We start from the raw sequence: 18,273 nt of genomic DNA on the forward strand, positions 1-18,273 counted from the left end.
AGTCCACAGGCAGGGCCGGGCGCCGAGGGAGAGTTGAGCCACAACTGTCTTCACCCCACACAGGCCTTTTCGTGCCAGGGACTTCTGCAGGGTAGCACCCTCCTCTCCCACCCCAGGCCTCTGCTTTCCCTCAACTCAGAGCAGAGTCTGGAGAGGAGGGAAGGCTGGCGGAAGGGGAGCCAGCCAGGGTACAGATCTCCCTGTTTAACCACCTGCCTCTGGGAGCTTGGCCGCAGGCCCTGGAATCATAAATAAAGACAGCTAATGTGGCTGAGGGATGTAAACAGGTGCCTCGAGATTAGCAGAAGCACCGATAAGAGGCTAGGATGCTAGGCTGCCTTTCCCTCCCCCTGCCCAGCCCACTGACAAGCCCAAGCGCAGCTAATTAGAGCTTTTATTTAATGCCTCCCTTTTAATTCCCCACCTCTCCCACGGCCCCATCCATCCATCGGGCTGAGTGTTCACTCCTGGGATGTGGCCACCCGAACCTCCCTCATCAGGCCAGGGACGGGGCAGGGGAGGAGCTGTTTAGCTGTTGGCTTCATGGCCCCTAGCTACCCTTGCTGCCGCTGAGAGATGCCAATCTCACAGGCTTGATTTATCTTGTGACATTTGTGCCCCTCAGCAGTTTCCAGGTGAGTAATTCAAATGCCTTAATTTTGTTAAAAAAGGCTGTTATAAAATTACCATTTTATTTAAATCTGAGTTAATAAATTTCTTGGCGGAGGCTTCCCCAGCTCCCCACAGCCCAGTAACAAGATGGATGGGGCAGAGAAGGAGCCAACGCAGTCATTTTGGTTTGGAATTACAGGCTAATAGATTCATTCGTTTCCTGAAGCTGCTGGTGCCTGTCTCTTCCCCTCCCCCACCCCTAGGCTGGGAGAGCTAGATGACCCAAGAGTGGACCGTCCCCAGGGAGAACAAAATCCAAGTCAGGGCTGTCACCAACTCGAGAGTCCTTCCCGGTGGGCTGATATGGGCAGAGTGCATGCTGGTCTAGCTGGTGTACCTGGACGATGGGTCATTTGTTGTGGGCAGAATTTCTTCCTTCTCATTAGCCTTGAAAGAACTGTCAGAAAGCAGCTACCAGTTAGCACCTGGAAGCCCCAGGGTCCACCCGTCCCACACAAACAGCTCTGTCCCTCACCTCACTACCCAGAACCTATCGGATAGCTTCGACCGGTCTGGAACCCACTCCAACAGGCCACTCCTCTATCTCCCCGCCTGGGACAGGTGGGATGGGTGGGACAGGTTTGGACTTGCCGGCCCAGGGCCTGCAGATGAGGCCTGATGCCCTCTGATCTACCCTTGCCCCTGACCAGCTGGAGGAGCAACTGAGTCGCCTTCAGCGTGAGAAAAATGAGATTCAGAACCGGCTGGAAGAGGACCAGGAGGACATGAATGAGCTGATGAAGAAGCACAAGGCGGCCGTGGCTCAGGTACCCTGCCAGGGATGACATCAGAGTGACCATCCTCTGAGCCCTGACTAGACTTCTTTTTTTTTCCTTTTTTGGATCTTTGTAACCCTGGCTGTCCTGGAACTCACTCTGTAGACAGGGCAAGCCTTGAACTCATAGAGATCCATCTGCTTTCGCCTCTGCCTCCACACCTGACTAGACACTTCCTTGGAGAGACACAGTCTAGGTGTCCTGGCTCTTGATGGGGAGAGGCTGAATTTCTGTTTCTGGGGGACCCGCTCTCCCCTCTTCCCTCCTTTCCCAGGCCTCCCGGGACATGGCACAGATGAATGATCTCCAAGCTCAGCTCGAAGAGTCCAACAAGGAGAAGCAGGAGCTACAGGAGAAGGTGGGTACCCTGGGTTCCCCTGGGAGTGAGAGTTCAGGAACACTGAGCATGAAGCCTTGCTCTCCCAGTATGGAGGGTGTCTCTCTCTACCACAGAGCAGTGTGAGCTGGCTGGAAGAGCTAGGCGTGTAGCCACGTCGCCATGGTAGATGTCTTGGCTTCAGCTGCCTTGCTTCACATTTCTGTCCCCTCTCTGGTCCATAACATCCTTCTTCCTCTCAAAAGGGCAGTCAATATCAGTGCCAAGCGCAGGGGCAGGCGGGCTGTGGCTTGGCTGGGGCGTAGCTCCTTTCACCCTTCACTGTCAATCTCTCCCTGCCTCAGGCCTTCTAGTCACCATGGGGATGTTGCCTGTCCCAGACTTGTCGCTGCCCCTCCCCCTTCTGGACTCAGTCCTTCCTTCTCCCACTCCTTCACTCCTAGCTACAAGCTCTGCAGAGCCAGGTGGAGTTCCTAGAGCAGTCCATGGTGGACAAGTCCCTTGTCAGCAGGCAGGAAGCGAAGATCAGGGAGCTGGAGACACGCCTGGAGTTCGAAAAGACCCAAGTGAAACGTCTGGAGGTGGGTTCAGCTTCCTGAGCTTCACTGCGAGCCAAGCAGAGCTCTGGCGGTTGGAGCCGCGCATGCTCCGAAGGGCCATGCAAGCCAGGGACGCTCCCCAGTCCTCTGCCAAGCCGCTGGGCCAGCTGACAGGGTGGGAGCTCCCTTCCCGCCCGCCTGGCCTGCTCTCTGGGCCCTGCAGAGCCTGCCTCTTTTACATTCTGTATCCGTGCCTGCTTTCTGCCAAGGGACCAGAGCGGCTTAGCTTTTCGTCTTCATATTTTCCTCTGCTACTAGCTCCCCCTTCCTGTCCCCCTCACTCACTCTCTGGTAGGGTCATAAATATGCAGCGGATGGCACCACTGCTCTGAGGGCTGAAGTCTGTTCTCATCTCATGGCTCGCTCATCTTCCCCCTTCCTTTTTACATCCCCCCATCCCTCACTTCTCACCTCCCTTTCCAGCTCTGCTTCTTTCTTTTCCTCTATTACTGTCCTAGGTCTTTCTTACTCTGTTCCAGTGACTTCATTTCCCTCCTTACCGCCCTCCCCCCTTCTCCTTAACACCCTGCTTTTGGTCGGCCTCTTTTCATCATGTCTTGATTCCTCCATCCCCACAGTGGCCACTTCATACTCTACCCCAGCCCCGTCCTCTTCTGATCTCCTGTAACCAGCATGCTCCAGCCCTCCCCGTGTGAAAGAGAGAGACGTCAGGACCTTGTCTCTGAGTGTTCACCTGTAGTCTTGTCTTGAAGCTCTTCTTCTAAGCTTACAGACATCACCAGGGCTGTCTGAGAACATGTTCAGAGCGGTGGATGGGGAGCTCCTCTGTTGCCCCTCCCCCAGTAGCCCCTCTGTCAGCAGAGCCCGTGGTAGGAGAGGGGTGGAAACAGGCGGGCAGTGAAGGGCATGACCCACCTGGACATAGGAAACCAGAGAGGACTAGAGGGAGCTTTTTTTCTGCCCTCCAGGACCCCAGGGTGGTCACATTTCAGGCCCCACATCACATACAGAATAGGGTTTGTGTGGCTGCTGGGGGCCAGAAGAGGCTGTTGGTGGTGGAAGGAGGCTCTGCCTCCTGCACCTGTCACCCCATTCATCTCAGAGTCCCTTCTACTCAAAAAGGCAATATTGTGGGTTGGTCTCCTGAGAGATAAATACAGACGACCCCAAGTGACCCTGTAGCCTGGGCTGTCACTTTGCAGACCCAGGCTGGGGTAGGTAGCCAGAAGAACAGCACTGGACACTGGTCCTCCCTCACACTCTACCTTTGCTCCAAATCATTTCTGGCTTAACACCCTACTGCTGCCAAGGAGAACACGTTTGAGTTTCTGAAGGAGACAGAGTGACGAGGCTGAGAGAGATCTCTCTGCCCAGGTCTTTTAATCAGGCACTCTCTGAAGACCCAATTACCTCAGAACACTGGCTGTAGCTCTGGGAGCTTCTGAGTTCAGCCTCTCTGAAAAAGCTCAGGTGATCATGACAGGCCAGCCTCTGCTCAGAGCCACTGGGGTCTCTCTGCAGTGACAGTCACTCCAGCCTTTCCTCCAAAGACCCCTGCATCTTTCTCCTTGATAGACAGCAAAACTCAGGGGTGAGGGAGTCAGACCAGTTGGCCAAGTGCTAACCCTGCATAGAAGAAGACCTGAGTTTGCTCAGCACTTATGTAAAAAGCCAGATGCAGTGGTGTTTGCTTATCATTCCAGCACTGGGGAGCAAAGACAGGAGGACCTCCACGGTTTGCTGGACAGTCAGACAGACAGCCTAATTGGTGAGCTCTAGGGCTCAATGAGAGACCGTGTCTCAAAGGACAAGATGGATGCTACTTAAGAAACAATACAGGCTGACTTCTGGTCTACATTCATGTGCACCTGCACATACACAGGAAGACACAAAAGGGACGGGGGTAGGGTGGGTTAAAAGTAAGTAAACCAAAGCACCACCCTAGATACGTTCATGGATCCCTAACTCACTTGAGATTTGAAAAAGCTGTCAGCATTTCTTACCTTCTCTCTTGTCTTAGAGATCTTTCTTTAGATCCATTTAGTTGCTTGTGTATGTACAGGTTCAGGTTCTGAAATAATTAGTTGAGTGCTACTTGAGTGATTATTTTGAACCTCCAAAGAAAGATATTATTTAATACTTATAATTTATGTACCAGATTATCTTTCAAGTTAGTACTGATGGTAATTCCTCTGTAAATAAATGCTTTAGATTTAAAAAAATAAATAAAATTGACTACAATTAATAATAAAAAAAAAAAAAAGTAAGTAAACCTCCAGCATCCCTTAGCCATAGCTGAGTAGTAGGCAAGAGCTTGGCCCAGACCCTGCCAACAGTCCCTCTCTGGCTGACAACCTACCTGCTGGTCTTTCTTCTCAACCTGCTCACCCAGAGCATGGCCAGTCGGCTCAAAGAAAACATGGAGAAGCTGACTGAGGAACGGGACCAGCGCGCTGCAGCTGAGAACCGTGAGAAGGAGCAGAACAAGAGGCTCCAGCGACAGCTCCGTGACACCAAGGAGGAGATGAGCGAGCTTGCCAGGAAGGAAGCTGAGGCTAGTCGCAAGAAGCACGAACTGGTAATGTCTTGCTCCTCACAGGTTCCAAGCTGTAGGCCTGCTAAGAACACACCCACCCCACCCAGGGCTGTGTAGGGTCATTTCAGTCCCCAAGTCCTGTTACGTATACTTACCTTACCATGGGTTTTGGAGGAGGATAGTTCAGTCCTGACAGGCAAGAAAGTCAAGGGTGGCCTCATCAGGTGAAGCTAAGCCCTGCCAGCCAGCCTAGTAGCCCTTTGGAGGCTTAGAGGAGCACCAGGGTGGCTCCTGCCTGCCAGGGAGTGACTTGCTGCAGGCTCCTTCAGAGATGCTAGGGGACATCGTGGCCCTCCTGTACACTAACACACACACATACACACATACCCCCAGGAGATGGACTTGGAGAGTCTGGAAGCCGCTAACCAAAGCCTGCAAGCTGACCTAAAGCTGGCGTTCAAACGCATTGGGGACTTGCAAGCCGCCATTGAGGATGAGATGGAGAGTGATGAGAATGAGGACCTTATCAACAGGTAAGAGGTAGAGTCTGTGGCATTTCAGGCAGGCCCCAGGTGACATGCAACCCCTGACATCCCACAACCAAACTATCATTTCACCTTCCCAGTGCTAGACCCAGGTAGGAGAGGCTGAGGGCGCTGGGGGCACGGGGGTGTCCACCCCATTCTCCTCCTGTGCTCTCCTTCCCAGGCCCCCCAAAGCCCAGGCTCTGGTGTTGCCTGTTCCCAGTGAGTTATCTCCCCGTTTAGCTGCATTTCCGTTGGCGCCTACCCTACTCTAGGGAGAGCAGAGATTTAAGGGCTGTGGTACCTTGTTACTTGTGCTGGAGATTTTCTCGCATAAAACCCACCCAGGGAACGGTTTTGAAGAACAAGAGAGATTTGTAGTCCTAGGCTGAAGAGAAAGCCACAAATTCAGAGGACCAGCAGTGTGGGGGTGGAGCTGGGCCTTAGGTAGACCCCAGAGGCTCCCCACTTCCTGCCTCAGGGTCAGGTCCCTTCCCATGCCCAAGGCAGGGCACAGCAGCCCAGGAACCTTGCTCCTTTGGGATGAGTGCTGGCAGGGAATCGGGCCTGGTTCTGAGGATTCTGTTACGCACTTGTACCTGATCTCAGCCCAGCAGAGATGTTGTTTACTGAAGAAAGAGGCGTTACTCACGGATGAGGGTGCTCCTCAGGATGGCCTTTGATTTCCCTGTCTGCTTCTTGTGGCCCCTTTGCCCACCATTTTTTTTTTTTCTGTTTCCAGTTTGCAGGATATGGTGACAAAATATCAGAAAAGAAAGAATAAACTGTGAGGACTAGAGCCATGTGCTCTTTGCCTCTCCCCATGGGTGTCTAACCATCCCTAACACAGGGCTTCCTGCCAGGGGCCCCTGCTGCATGCTGCATGCAGACACAGCCCTCTCACACTCTTTCTAGCTGGTCTACCATGCTAACATTGCTGACTGTCCTTAGGCTGGGGTGGAAAGACCGGCTGGCAGCGAAACGTGTTCCTAGAAGGCCAGACTGACCCTCATAGCCCGGGGAGCCAGAACGAGGCTTTATTGCCTAAGTCCCAGCCTCTTCTCTCCAGGAACCAAGTGTGGCCATCGACCTGGGCTGTCTCTCTGGGGGTCAAGTGGTGGGGCTGCATCTGTCTACATCCTTGGGCTCTCAGAACCCAAGCTGCCTGAAAGGGATGGGTCTGTTTTGTGTTTAAGCTCTGTTACCTTCCTTAGCAGATGAGGGCTGAAGATGAGGGGCATCTCACAGCTGCTCCTCTGGAGAAAGCGTTCAGGCAGCTCTGCCCTGGCAGGGGGAGGAAACATTGGGTTGTGTTTACGATGCTCTCTGGAGGCACGTCAGGCAGGGGCGGGGGGATATACATCCGTGTCGGTATGTCTGTCAGGTGATGGGAGACCTAGGACATCTGCCCTTCTCTGTCCCCTCTTTCTGGTGGGGGAGCTGGAAAGTAGTGCTGATGTGCAGGCCTTCAGGCAGATTTGCTGATCCTCTGTCAAGTTCGACAGGGTTGCTTTTGGAAGTTGTTTTTTCACCATGGCACTGAATTTCCTGCCTGGCAGGCCTCCTCCCCTGGCCAGGATGGGCTGGCGGCCCTGCAAAGGACTCCGGGAGAGCTAATGATAAATGTAATAGTGTGTAGCAGTGATAGAGGGCCGCTGGAGCCCGGTTGTCACACACAATTAATATCCCCTGCCGTTCTGTCTCCGTTTGTTTGTTCCCCCGTGATTCGGCTCCCAGTTAACTAATAGCACATGAGCCTGGACATAAATTGTATTTGACGCGAGGTTTAATTCCGACCATTTAAAATTTCAACTGCCCCCTGAGCCTGCCTGCCCCTGGAGTTTGTTTACGGGCCTGATTATTTAAGGAAGAGAACCCAACATTGTCTGGATTCTTGCAAACTGAGTGGAAGGTGAGGGTAGGCAATGCTAGCTTCTCAGACCACTGACTTCTCTGAACGTTAAGGAAGGAAATTCATATTCTGGGCCTCAATCTGTCCCTAGTGTGTTCCATCTGCCATTCTTGGGCAGAAGGAACGCTGAGGGCTGATAAAATATGCATTGAAGATCATATTCTAAAGCATAGTTGGGTGAACGCGCGTGCGCGCGCGCGCGCGCACACACACACACACACACACACACACACACACACACACACACCCCAGCATGCACTCAAAGCAGGTGCGTGAGAACGTGCAATTCTAAGCAGGTTCCACTGATAGCAGAGAGGCTCCGTCCTCAACAGCTCCAAGTTATCGAGCGAGCATGCTAAGGCGGGCAGAAAAATAATGTTTCGATTTACTTAGAGATACAGTTGTTATTGCTATAACCTTAATGAAAGCAGTAAACAGTGCAGTATTAAGGGAGATTTATACAGAAACACTTTTAACATGTAGACATAGATTTTGCGATGCATACAGCACCTCCTTTCTAAAGCCAATCAATATGGTTATGAATGGCGGTGATAAATTACAGGTTCTGAAGCTACAGAGGGAGGATTTTTGCACGGGTGTATAAATCAGGTAGTATTGGTGTTCCATGGGACCCATGCACCACAGTAAATCTGCCAGGCTCGAATGGGCACAGAGCTTGCATTAGTGGTTTGGGGGCTGCCTGCTAAACTCCTGTTTACCCGGGGCATCGGCAGGGCTTGTCTCTGTTATAATTCTGTATTTGATGGGAGCTCATAAAATATGCCTCTTTGTTCCCCTTCCCCATGTGCATGACTTTCTCATGGTCCCTAGAACTGTGGTTTCCTCTGCTGTGTGTGTACGTGTATGCACACACGCTTGCGCATGCCTGGGTATACATGTATGTGCCTATGTGGCTATTTATTCAAGAACATAATTCAGGACCAGGGCCGTTCTTGTTGACACAGATGAAAGGAAATTTACATCAAGGAGAAATCTTAGCCAATCCGTAGCAGGGGAATTTAGGGAGCAGACATTTTGCAGAATTTGCAGCAAAGCATTTGCACTTAGAAACCATCTCCGTGCTCCTGCTGCTTCATGAAGGGGTCACCATGACTCTAGCCCCAGAATTGGATTCTTTGAGGCTTTCTTGCACGTCCTGAGTTCAGCCTATCCAGCAGTAGCAGTGGGGAGCAGGGACTGGAGGCTGCCTGAGAGAGGGATGAAGAGACCTGGAGAGTTAGAACCTTGCTTTGAGACTTTCGGGGTCCCTGGGCTTCCTGCAGCTATCTGAACCCTGAAGGCATCTCCAGACCCCCCAGAAAGGCCTCTCCTCTTCTCTTCCTTCCTATTTCTAAGAGCCAGGGATACCACAAGGTGGATGTGTCTGGTGTTTTGTTCTTAAGTTTGTGTTGCTAGCAGCCGGAGAGACCTCCAGGTTCAAGTTAACCTGAGGTGATAGCCCTGTTTTCTGTCCTATGTCTAGCAACCCGGCTTTTATAAGGAAGACAGAAAATGGTGGTGGCTGTAGTCACAGTCTGAGGCATGCACACACACAGACACACATATACACATGTGTTTGTGTATGTGGATATATGTCTGTGGGTGGATATGCGTGTGCTACAGCGCGTGTGTGGAAGTTAGAGAACATCACATGGCTTCTAGGGATTGAACTCGGGCATCCGTGCTTTGTGGCAAGGGCTATTGTGCATTGAGTCATCTTGCCAGCCCCTAGAACTTCTTTTAACCGAGAGCCATTAGGCTAGAATCGCTCGCTCAGTGGATGGCCTGCCCATCCTCACCTGGCTGGCCACTCGTACCTGGGATTGGGGGGTGGAACCTCCATACTCCTCAGGATCTGGTCTGCCGAGTGAAGGGATGGGCACCTTTTGGGTGATGTGCTCACTCTAACCTTTCTGTTCTCCATGACTCACTGATGTGCATGCCGCCTGCACTCGGTCCCCGCCCAAGATGCTCCCTGCCCCCTTCTTGCTCCCCATCCTGGCCAGCAAGTAATCCTCACCTGCCTGGCCTTGCCTTCCTTTATGCTCCTCACCCCAACAGTGAGGGCGACTCAGACGTGGACTCAGAGCTGGAGGACCGGGTCGACGGTGTCAAGTCCTGGTTGTCAAAGAACAAGGGACCCTCTAAGGCACCTTCCGACGATGGCAGCTTAAAGAGTTCCAGGTGAGCACTCAGCCTCAAGCAGGGAGGAGAGGTCATCTCAAGCACCAGTCATGGGTGGTCAGCATCATGGCACCAAGGGTGCAACCCTCAGGCCACATGTATACTCTTCTAGCCTGTGGAAAGTACACCAAAGAGCTGCCTAGCTAGGTAATGTCCTGTGTCTGGGTGTGGGCTTATGGGTAGGTTTAACTTCACTCCACCTACTGGGTCGGCAAACGTCTAACTGTTGGTACCTTTAAAATCAAGACTTGGTTGGGGCACTGGGGATTCTGGATCCTAGAGCTCTGCACAGAGCAACCTTGGACAGCTTTGGCTCTCTGCCCTCCATAGAGCAGCAACACATCCATTCCCAAAGCCACTGCCCTTTCTTTCCTTCTCTTCTCTCCTTCCTCTGTGCTTTCCATCACCCACCCCTCAGGCATGCCTGCTAATCGTGGGGGGAGGGGTTGCTCCCCTATTTTCTGGCCAATCATAACCCGATCATAAGACAGCCACTTCTAGAAGCCAGAGCTCCCACTCCAGGTCCATCACTGGCCTATTCCCTGCACTCCTCCCACACAGAGTTCCTTGCTGTCTTACCCACCTCTCCAGAGACAGTAGGCAGTCTGGATAGAAAAAGTGATCTCTCTTTCCTTCTTTTCCAACCACCTCCAGACCCCTTCCCCCAAGTCCAGCCCCTCACCACTGGTACCCAGCGGCCCCCTGTAATTGGTTTAATTTGTTCGACCAAACAACATTTTGTTATTGCAGATAATGGCACGTCCCCGCCCCACTGCCGTTCACCACAGTGTGGCACAAGGCTCCAGGTAGTTGACAATGAAATAAATTGAACTAAACGTTTTAGAGGGGGAAAAGTGATGAAATAGAACAATAGTCTAATTTACATGACATTCTCCATGAAGCTATTTTCACTGACGTAAATTATTTTGCTTCATTTCCTTGGATGCTCTTGCCACCGCTTTGCCAGGGCTGTGCTGGTTTCTCCTCCTTCCTCCCTCCCCCTGTGTCTTTATTTTTGTTAATCTCTCTCTCTTCTCTTCTCTCTCTCTCTCTCTCTCTCTCTCTCTTCCTCCCCCCTCCCTCCCTCCCCTCCTCCTCCTTTTTGTTCTCTTCCTCCTCCTCCTCTTCTTCCTCCTCTTCTTCCTCTCCCCTCCCCTTTCTCCTGTCATTCATTTGCTCTGGGTTTCTTCTCCTGGGCCTCCCTTCCCACTCAGGACGGCTCTCAACAGCCTCCCTAAGGAGGGCAAGGGGCCAGAGGAGAGACCCTCCTCTGTACTCAGCTCCCTCAGCTACCGCAAGAGGCTCACCCTGAAGGACTCCATCGGGGGCACTGGAGACCAGGACTCGCTCCTCACCACCCTGAGTGAGCGTGCCACCTCCCCTGAAAGGCCGCCCAGGAAGGCCCGTGTGGGCCCCAGGGAGGAACCTGACCAGGCCCAGGGCAGGAGGTGCGAAGAGCTGGATGATTGTAGCTCCATCTTCTCAGTGGCTGGGAGCCGCACTGGCCGGGGTCTGGAGAAGCGCTGGGGCTCAGACTTTGACCGAGCCTCAACAGTCTCTGCTCCGGTCAGCCGGGCCTCCTCAGCCACTCGAGGCTCTGGGGAAGATAGGGCTCGCTCCTCCATGAGCTTCTCACTGTCAGGCTCACCCAGCTCCCGTCGTAGCACATCCAGGCTCGACAGCTTGTCAAGGACTGTAAGCCCTTCCTGGAACCGGGCCTCAGGCCTGAGTCGGGAGAGCCCTGAATCCAGACTATCCCTCGGCCAGAGCTGCCTGGATGAGTGGGATGATGGAGCCAGCGTGGCCCTCAGTGAGGCACACTCACAGTTTAGCCATCCATCACTGGCCCGGAGCCTGTCTGTGCCACCCCAGCCACGGGGCTCCTCCTCAGCTTCAGCCTCTGTCACTGAGGGTTCCAGCATCCGACCTGTCAGCCGCCACTCCTACCTGGATCCAGACCTAGAGGCTGCCATTAACGAGGTCTTGAGCTACAAACCTGTGCCGTTCCAGCGGAGCAGCCTGGAGCCCGACTCTGAGGATGATGACCGGAAGAGCATCCAGAGTGCCCAGAGTGCTCAGCTGGAGTACCCAGAGAGGGACACCAGCATCCGCCGCTCTGCCTCTGCTGCAGATGTCTCTTCGCGCAGTGGCCGCAAAAGCCGGAGCAAACATAGGAGCAAACGGAGCAGCCCCAGCTCCAGCTCCAGCTCTTCCAGCTCGGAAGGTTCCTCAGAGCACAAGCGGCGGAAGAAGGGGCGCTCTCGGAAGAGCAAGAAGAAATCCAAATCCAGGAGAAAGAAAACAGAGACCGAATCTGACTCCTCATCCTCATCCAGTGGCTCCACGGTCTCGGGCCACAGCCGCTCCAGTGTGAAAAAGGGCCCGACGGCAGACATCGAGGAAGTGGGGCAAACTCCAAGACGGTCAAAGAAGGAAGAGAAGCAGCGAAAGAAAGAGGTCGACAGCCTGATGATGCGGTACCTGTACCGACCAGAGAGTGACTAGCGCAGTAGGTGCCGCCCGGCATGGAGTGCAGCATGGCGTGTCCCACCCTTTTGTGAACTAACCTGCTCCCTGCCCCCCCAACCACCACCTCAGGCTCCCCCAACCACCCCTTGGGCCTCAGAGAGCCTCCTGGCTATTACATGAGTTCTGAGTCCAATCAGCTGGATCTGCTGATGTTGGATTGGAGCTCTAACTTCACCCCGAGCCTCCTGGGCTATGTTTTTGGAACTGATCTTTCTATGACTTCCTAACAAAGGTCTGATCTGCCCTGCGTGCTAAAAAGTTAGGTTTCAGAGAGATTAAGATACACAACTAGGAAGTAAGGTTGCCAGGAGCTAATGGGGTCTGTTTTACACCTTCAACCTGAACGGCTCTCCATACAGTTACATGCCGAGCATGCAGGTGACGTGTGGGTGTCACTGACACCCACAACAGAGCTTTCACGCAGCAGGATGGACCCAGAGAAGAATCCTAGCTGATGTGACACCTTGGCTGTGAACTCTGATGAGCCACTTTGCTCTCTGCTCTCTCCTCTGCTGCCTCCCTCCTTAGCATGGACCTGGAGTTGCAGCTTCCCTGGGCCACACCCTACAGTAGACCCAAGAGATACCTGACACCTCCCCAGCCCTCCCACTCGCACTCAGCCCACGTGTGGGCGTGTGGGCGTCACCTCAGCTTCGCTAGTCTTGTAAAGTTCTAATGAATAGAAATTAGCAGCTGCTGAGTGACAGCCCCTCCCTGCTCTCCTGCCTCCTCCAGCCCCTCTCCCCGTGGGGCTGGGGAAGACATGCAGCAGTCAGGCCCTTGTGCCCACGCCTTCACCAGAGAGAGGCAGAGCCTGAATCATTGGAATTCCATTGTTGCCAGTTTCCCTGGTGGGTGGTGACATTTTGAATCACCCCTGTTGTGAGATGGTGGGAAGCATTTTCAGCACGAGGCACACTTGCTGCTTCCTGGGAGGCACAGCCCTGTACTTCAGCCACCCGGGGTGCCACATGTGTTTCCCGGGCGTGTGAACTAACACACCTGTTGCATGCTTGTGCCATGGGGCATCTGATGAAAGGGAAGTTGCCTTTGTCCATTTGGAAACGGGGGAGGGAGAGGGGAAGTGAGTGAGAAGTGGGAGTGTGGAGATGGAGCCTGGAACCAGACCTGACTTATGGCAGCTCGGGCCCAGGCTAGACCACTCCTTGGTCTCAGCTCTGTTGCTTTTCCCATGGGGTTTCAGGGTACTCAGCAGAGAGCAGGGAGTGCCTGTGGCCTCCAGTGTCAGGAGGAAAGACAGGAGTCAAAGTATTTGGTCAATGCTTTTAGCCTCAAGGCTTAGCCTTGCTAAAGGCCCCACGAAAGTGGAGAAGTCAGTTGGTGGGTGAAGGGGAAGGTCCCTCTGTACCTCTTCCCAGAAGGAAGCAATTGTATTGCTGGGCAATCCCTGACTGCCTAGTGACTAGCACACTACATACCTGAATCCCTCTAGCGCCCAGTCATATTTCCCAGTGACTAAGACAGAAAGCCCTGTTTCTGCAGCCCCCTCTCACCCACAGGTCAGTTACTTTTGTCTACAGAAAGAGCTAACTGGTCCTGAAACCCTGTGCTGTGCCACTACGAGGCTTGGATTTAGTGATGGTAGAGTGGCCTCCAACAAGAACCCTGCCAACTACCATGAAGTGTGGGGGATGGGCAGCAAGGGATACCATGCAAAGGCAGAAAGAAGATTGGGGGCAGAGCCCCGCCTAGGGTTAAGGACCAGTGAAGAATGCCAAAACACAGAATACAGTGTTGTCACCCTGGGCTTTCCCAGCAGGAATTAGCTTGTGTACCAAATTGTTTGTGACAGCACGGAGCAGGAAACACTGGCTTGTGGGGAAGGAAAGCTTTTTAAACAATTTAGTTAAAATGTTCCAATTGCCAGCTCTGACTCTTGCTCTGGGGACAGGGAGGTGCCTGATGGTGGTGGCAATAAAAGCAGATATGGAAACTGGCCAGAGAGAGCTCAAGAAAGATGGCCAGGGATCTTGTGGCGGCTCAGCCCAGGGAAGAGCGAAGGACAGAGTTTGCCCCATGCTTGGTTGCCTCTGCTTCCTTGAGGTGTCTTTAGAGCAACATGGCCACTGTTTATCTGGGCATCTGGGTATGGGAATGGAGTCTGGAGCCCCACCTGTGAAAGATGAAGGAGGGGCCACACGGGGCCTCACGGGGCCGGGCCTCATTTACATCTGGACCCCAGCCCTGGCATCTGCTCATGCCCTCTGCTCACAGAATAACCCCCTGTCTCTCCTCAAAGGCAGGCATTCCTTAGCTGGGAAGCAAACCTTTAGCGCAGGGTGTACGGAAATCCCTTGTTAAGAAAACAGGTAGCTCCCACTTGAAACAACCCTGAGGCTGCAGTGGCCTCCACTTTTCTGTGTTACACAGTTAGTACTGAGCTTTATAATTTTGTCCTGGAGATGCTGTGAGGCCTTAAGTGCTTCTGGCCCATCAGAATAAGACTCATTTGTGTTCAGTCTAGTTTGTATTAAGTGTGTTTTGTGCTATTCTCCTTCCTTTAAAAATGGTAATTCATTCATGAGAAATACGATAACTATTAACCAGACTGCCCCATTGCTGAGCCATTTTGCATAATTGAACATATATTTTTCCCAGGCTCTCCCCTTCTGCCAGAGACACAGAGACCTGTCTTTACATACCCGAGTTGCTCCTCCAGCCAGCAGGAGACATTAGGTTTGGTCTCGTTCTCTTCTTGTCTAATTTAGTGGCAAGAGTGTTCTAAGGCTGAAGTTCAGTTCAGGTTTAGGTCTTGGCCGTGACCTTGGGCTTCTTCCCACTGAGGCGGCTTTCTCATCATATGTTACTGGGAAGAATAAGGCAGAACAGTGAGTCCAAGGTAATAGTTCTCAGCCTTCTTACTGCTGCGACTCTTTAATACAATTTCTCACATTATGATGACCCCAAACATAACATTATTTCACTGCTGCTTCATACCTGTAGTGCTGCTGCTGCTGTGGGTCGTAATGTAGCTATCTGATGTGCAGGACATTTGATATGTGACCCACAAAGGGCCATCCAAGGACTTCTGCACCTCTACTGCACTTCCAGGGAAACCTGAAATGCTGTTTGTACCTCAGTAAAGCAGTACCAGTAAGCAAAGGGCCACCTTCGGGTTTCTAGTTCTCAGTACAGTAGACCTAGCAATTGTAGATGCTCTCCTTGTCCAAGTGGAAGGTTATCAGGACCTGTATCCCTCGTCTCTTGGAGCACAGACGCTCCAGGGATGAAGCTGGGGCCAAGGCACCAGGGGAGGTAAAGATATGTTGGGCTGTGCCTTCTCCAGTGACATTAGACTGTACTGTGTGTGCTCAGGGACAGTGGGGACAGGAGGGAGGCTCAGAAGCTCTGGAAAAGAACAAGTGTGAATGGAGCCGGACAGTGTGGTCCTGTCTGCTCTGTTAGATGTCACAATCCTCCTCCCTCCAGGGGATAATGCTTCTTCCTATCTTTGGAGGAACAGCCTTCTAGAGCCAGGGGTCTGATGAAGACTCCAAGGAGCTGAGGGCTGTTCCCATTGGCCCGTCCTCAAACGGGTCTTGCCAGCCTCTGTCTCTGTCCTGAGTCTCCATTCCTTTTCCAGTAGAGGATGCCATGGTCAAGGACAGAAGCCTTCCAGGTCCAGGGAAACCCTGAGTCGGGGAAATAGTTCAGACCTGGGATCCTGCCAGAAGTAATCTGCCTGAGAGTTTCCCCCTTGGACACTTCGTCTGTGTGGTCTGTAGACTGCTTGCATCTGAGCAAGGGAACTGAAAACTCCGAGTCCCCCTCATGACTCAGTCCAAGCTTCTCAGGGGAAGGAGCCAGGAACGTGCTTCTTAGATTCATGGAAGCCTGGTCCTTGCTGCTACCAGCCTCCCTGTCATGTAGTCTTATAAGCTTACCAACTGCAAACCGTGTGCTCCTTTTGACCCGGGAACATTTGGATTTTGAAGTGCTTGAACAGAACTTGGTGGCCCAGAGTAGAAGTGGTCTTTGGCCCTGACCCTGTCCCTCTCTTCCCTGCAGCCCAACCAGCCACTGGAAGTCCCTCGCCCCCGACCTGTCGGATGATGAGCACGATCCTGTGGACAGCATCTCCAGACCCCGGTTCTCCCACAACTATCTGAGTGACAGTGACACAGAGGCCAAGCTGACAGAGACCAACGCATAGCCTTGGAAGTGGCTCAGCCCTCCCACCCCACAGCCTCTCCCAGGAAATAGAGGGGTACCACTGCCCCCACTTGACAGCCGATCTGCATGGAAAACACCTCGGCTTTCTGCCGGGAACTTCCCAGGCTGTGGGTGTCTGACGGCTCCACGTGGAAGAGGTGGGGAAGCAGAGTCTGTCAGGAGAGTCTCCACTCTTGCCTCAGATGCCGTGCTCTTAGCTCCCATCCAGGGCCACTAAGGACCATGTTTGGTGGCCTGGCACTTCATGGAGCCCGTAGTGGACCTCCATCTCAGCCTCCTGCTCAGGGATGGTGGATAGGTTACCTGCTGGACCGCTCCAAGTGGCTGGGCCCATGGGAAAGAGTCAGGAGGGAGCTGCAGTGCCTCCCCTCTGCTGGGGCCAGGGCTTTCTCTTCTCAGTGCCTGCTGTCTTTTTACTGTTTAATTTAAATACCCAAACCTCCATGCAGCTGCATCCCTGAGAGTAGGAGGGGCCATGGTTGCAGCTGGGCCCTGTGGGATGCCTTGGGAATCTCCTCTCCATCTCCGCTTCTCCAGAGGCTCTTTCTCGTGAAGCCTGCTGCCAGCGGACACTGGTGAGCAGAGCTGGGGCCCTGGTTCCTACAAGGCAGGGTGGGGAGGATGGCAGCTGGGTGCTTCTGGCTTGGACCGAGCAAGCCTTGTTGGAGTATGAAGTGCAATGAGCAGTTATTTAAGAGCTGATCTCTTCCACCTGCACCCACCCGTGGCTTCCAGCACTGCCTTCCTCTGACCATGTTATCGCTGGCCGCTCATTCAGCACCGAGGACTTGTGGTGGGCACAGTGGAAGGTAGATGTTTTGGTCTGTTTATCAGACTAGAGTCCTAACCCTCCGTCATCATTCTTCTGCCCATAACCCTGTTCCCAGACACAACAGCAAGTGGTCTGGACGTCTCAGCCACTTACCATAAAGGCCATCCCGACCATCCCACCGGATTTGGGGGCCCAAAGGCAGTACCTGGTGCTGGACCCTTTTACCATCCCCTTCTCTTCTGCAGTTGCTTTGTACTCATCGGGCTGTGCTCTCCCTGTGGACCTGATTGATATAGGAAATAAAAGGCCCCTTCCTTCCTGGCCACGTTTCCCTGCCTATCCTTTCAGGCCCAGGGGAGATCCAGGGTGGTCCCGGGGCAGGTGCAGAGGTGGGATTCTGATGGGGACATGGAAGGACCACCTTGGTCTGTGTGGCCTATTCTCAAGCCAGGCCAGCGTCACTCCCAGAGCCTTGGCAGGTCACTTGAGATAGTGGGCGAGGAGATTCATTAAGGAAGACAGAGCCCCCACATTTGTACTGAGGTGAGTGGAGTTACCAGGTTACTTCTGCTATGCTCTGTCCCCAACCCTTTCTCAAAACTTTAGTCACCCCAAAGGTGACTGATCAAAAATTGGCAGCACATTCTCTGTTCTTCAGTCCTCTTTGCTCACAAAAAACTTAAGCTGGGACTCTGCCTGCTTGCCTGAGCTACACTGTGGCCTTGCTCCGTGGCCTTGCAAAAGTTAGAGGACAGTTCATGCAGATGAGGGAGAAACCAAAGAACCCTCCTCCTCTCCCTCCTCCTCTCCCTCCTCCTCTCCCTCCTCCTCTCCCTCCTCCTCTCCCTCCTCCTCTCCCTCCTCCTCCTCCTTCTCTGAACGTTATCTATGACTACATATATTTTCCACAGGTGTTAAATGATCTGAGGAGGTGGGCGGGAAAGGCTGTGGTGATGTCTGCTGACTGGAAAGTCAAGAGAGGGAAAAGTCACCATCAAAACAAGCTGGGGAGAACTAGAAAATGGGTCCTTCTAGAGCAAAGGTGCCTGCCCTCCGACAAAGAGAAAAGGCGCTGAAAGTGAAGTTATATTTGTTTGTTAAAACCAAGTCTCACTGTGTATCCCAGGCTGACCTCCAATTCACACTTCTGCCTCAGTCTCCCTAACCCCCAGATTACAGGTGTAAACTAGCATACCCGGTGGTCGCTCGGGTGGGCAAGAATGTTTTCTCAAGTCAGGGAGCTGTGTCAGTCAATCTGCTCAGCACTTGAGACAGTT

The 18,273-nt window shown here is 53.0% G+C and overlaps 1 protein-coding gene and 1 long non-coding RNA gene across 55 annotated transcripts in view; one reads left to right on the forward strand and one right to left on the reverse strand.

The window, feature by feature from the left end:
* Positions 1 to 17,318, forward strand: part of Myo18a (myosin XVIIIa) — a 101,124-nt gene extending 83,806 nt beyond the window's left edge. For 19 of the 50 annotated variants that reach the window (XM_087572953.1, XM_087573004.1, XM_087572955.1 and 16 more), the window contains 9 exons: positions 1,323 to 1,439; positions 1,723 to 1,806; positions 2,229 to 2,366; positions 4,738 to 4,923; positions 5,275 to 5,414; positions 6,148 to 6,192; positions 9,379 to 9,501; positions 10,716 to 12,010; positions 16,060 to 17,317. In XM_087572953.1, coding sequence (XP_087429079.1) covers positions 1,323 to 1,439; positions 1,723 to 1,806; positions 2,229 to 2,366; positions 4,738 to 4,923; positions 5,275 to 5,414; positions 6,148 to 6,192; positions 9,379 to 9,501; positions 10,716 to 12,006 — 2,124 coding nt within the window. In that variant the 3' untranslated portion in view covers positions 12,007 to 12,010; positions 16,060 to 17,317. 50 annotated transcript variants of the gene reach the window in all.
* Positions 379 to 6,263, reverse strand: LOC102557169 (uncharacterized). Of its 5 annotated transcripts, XR_015631832.1 has the most exons (7): positions 6,058 to 6,263; positions 5,710 to 5,793; positions 4,705 to 5,070; positions 4,349 to 4,416; positions 3,756 to 3,971; positions 3,079 to 3,260; positions 665 to 1,069 (listed from the first exon to the last, which is right to left on the reverse strand). It is a non-coding gene; the product is annotated as an uncharacterized LOC102557169 (long non-coding RNA). The 5 variants fall into 5 exon arrangements; XR_015631833.1 differs by lacking the exon at positions 3,756 to 3,971 and having other exon boundaries at positions 379 to 1,069; positions 4,705 to 4,963; XR_015631831.1 differs by lacking the exon at positions 3,756 to 3,971 and having other exon boundaries at positions 379 to 1,069.
* Positions 17,319 to 18,273: the final 955 nt, after the last annotated feature.

This window comes from Rattus norvegicus, chromosome 10 (genome assembly GCF_021556685.1).
Source record: "Rattus norvegicus strain SHRSP/BbbUtx chromosome 10, alternate assembly SHRSP_T2T, whole genome shotgun sequence".
NCBI lineage: Eukaryota > Metazoa > Chordata > Mammalia > Rodentia > Muridae > Rattus > Rattus norvegicus.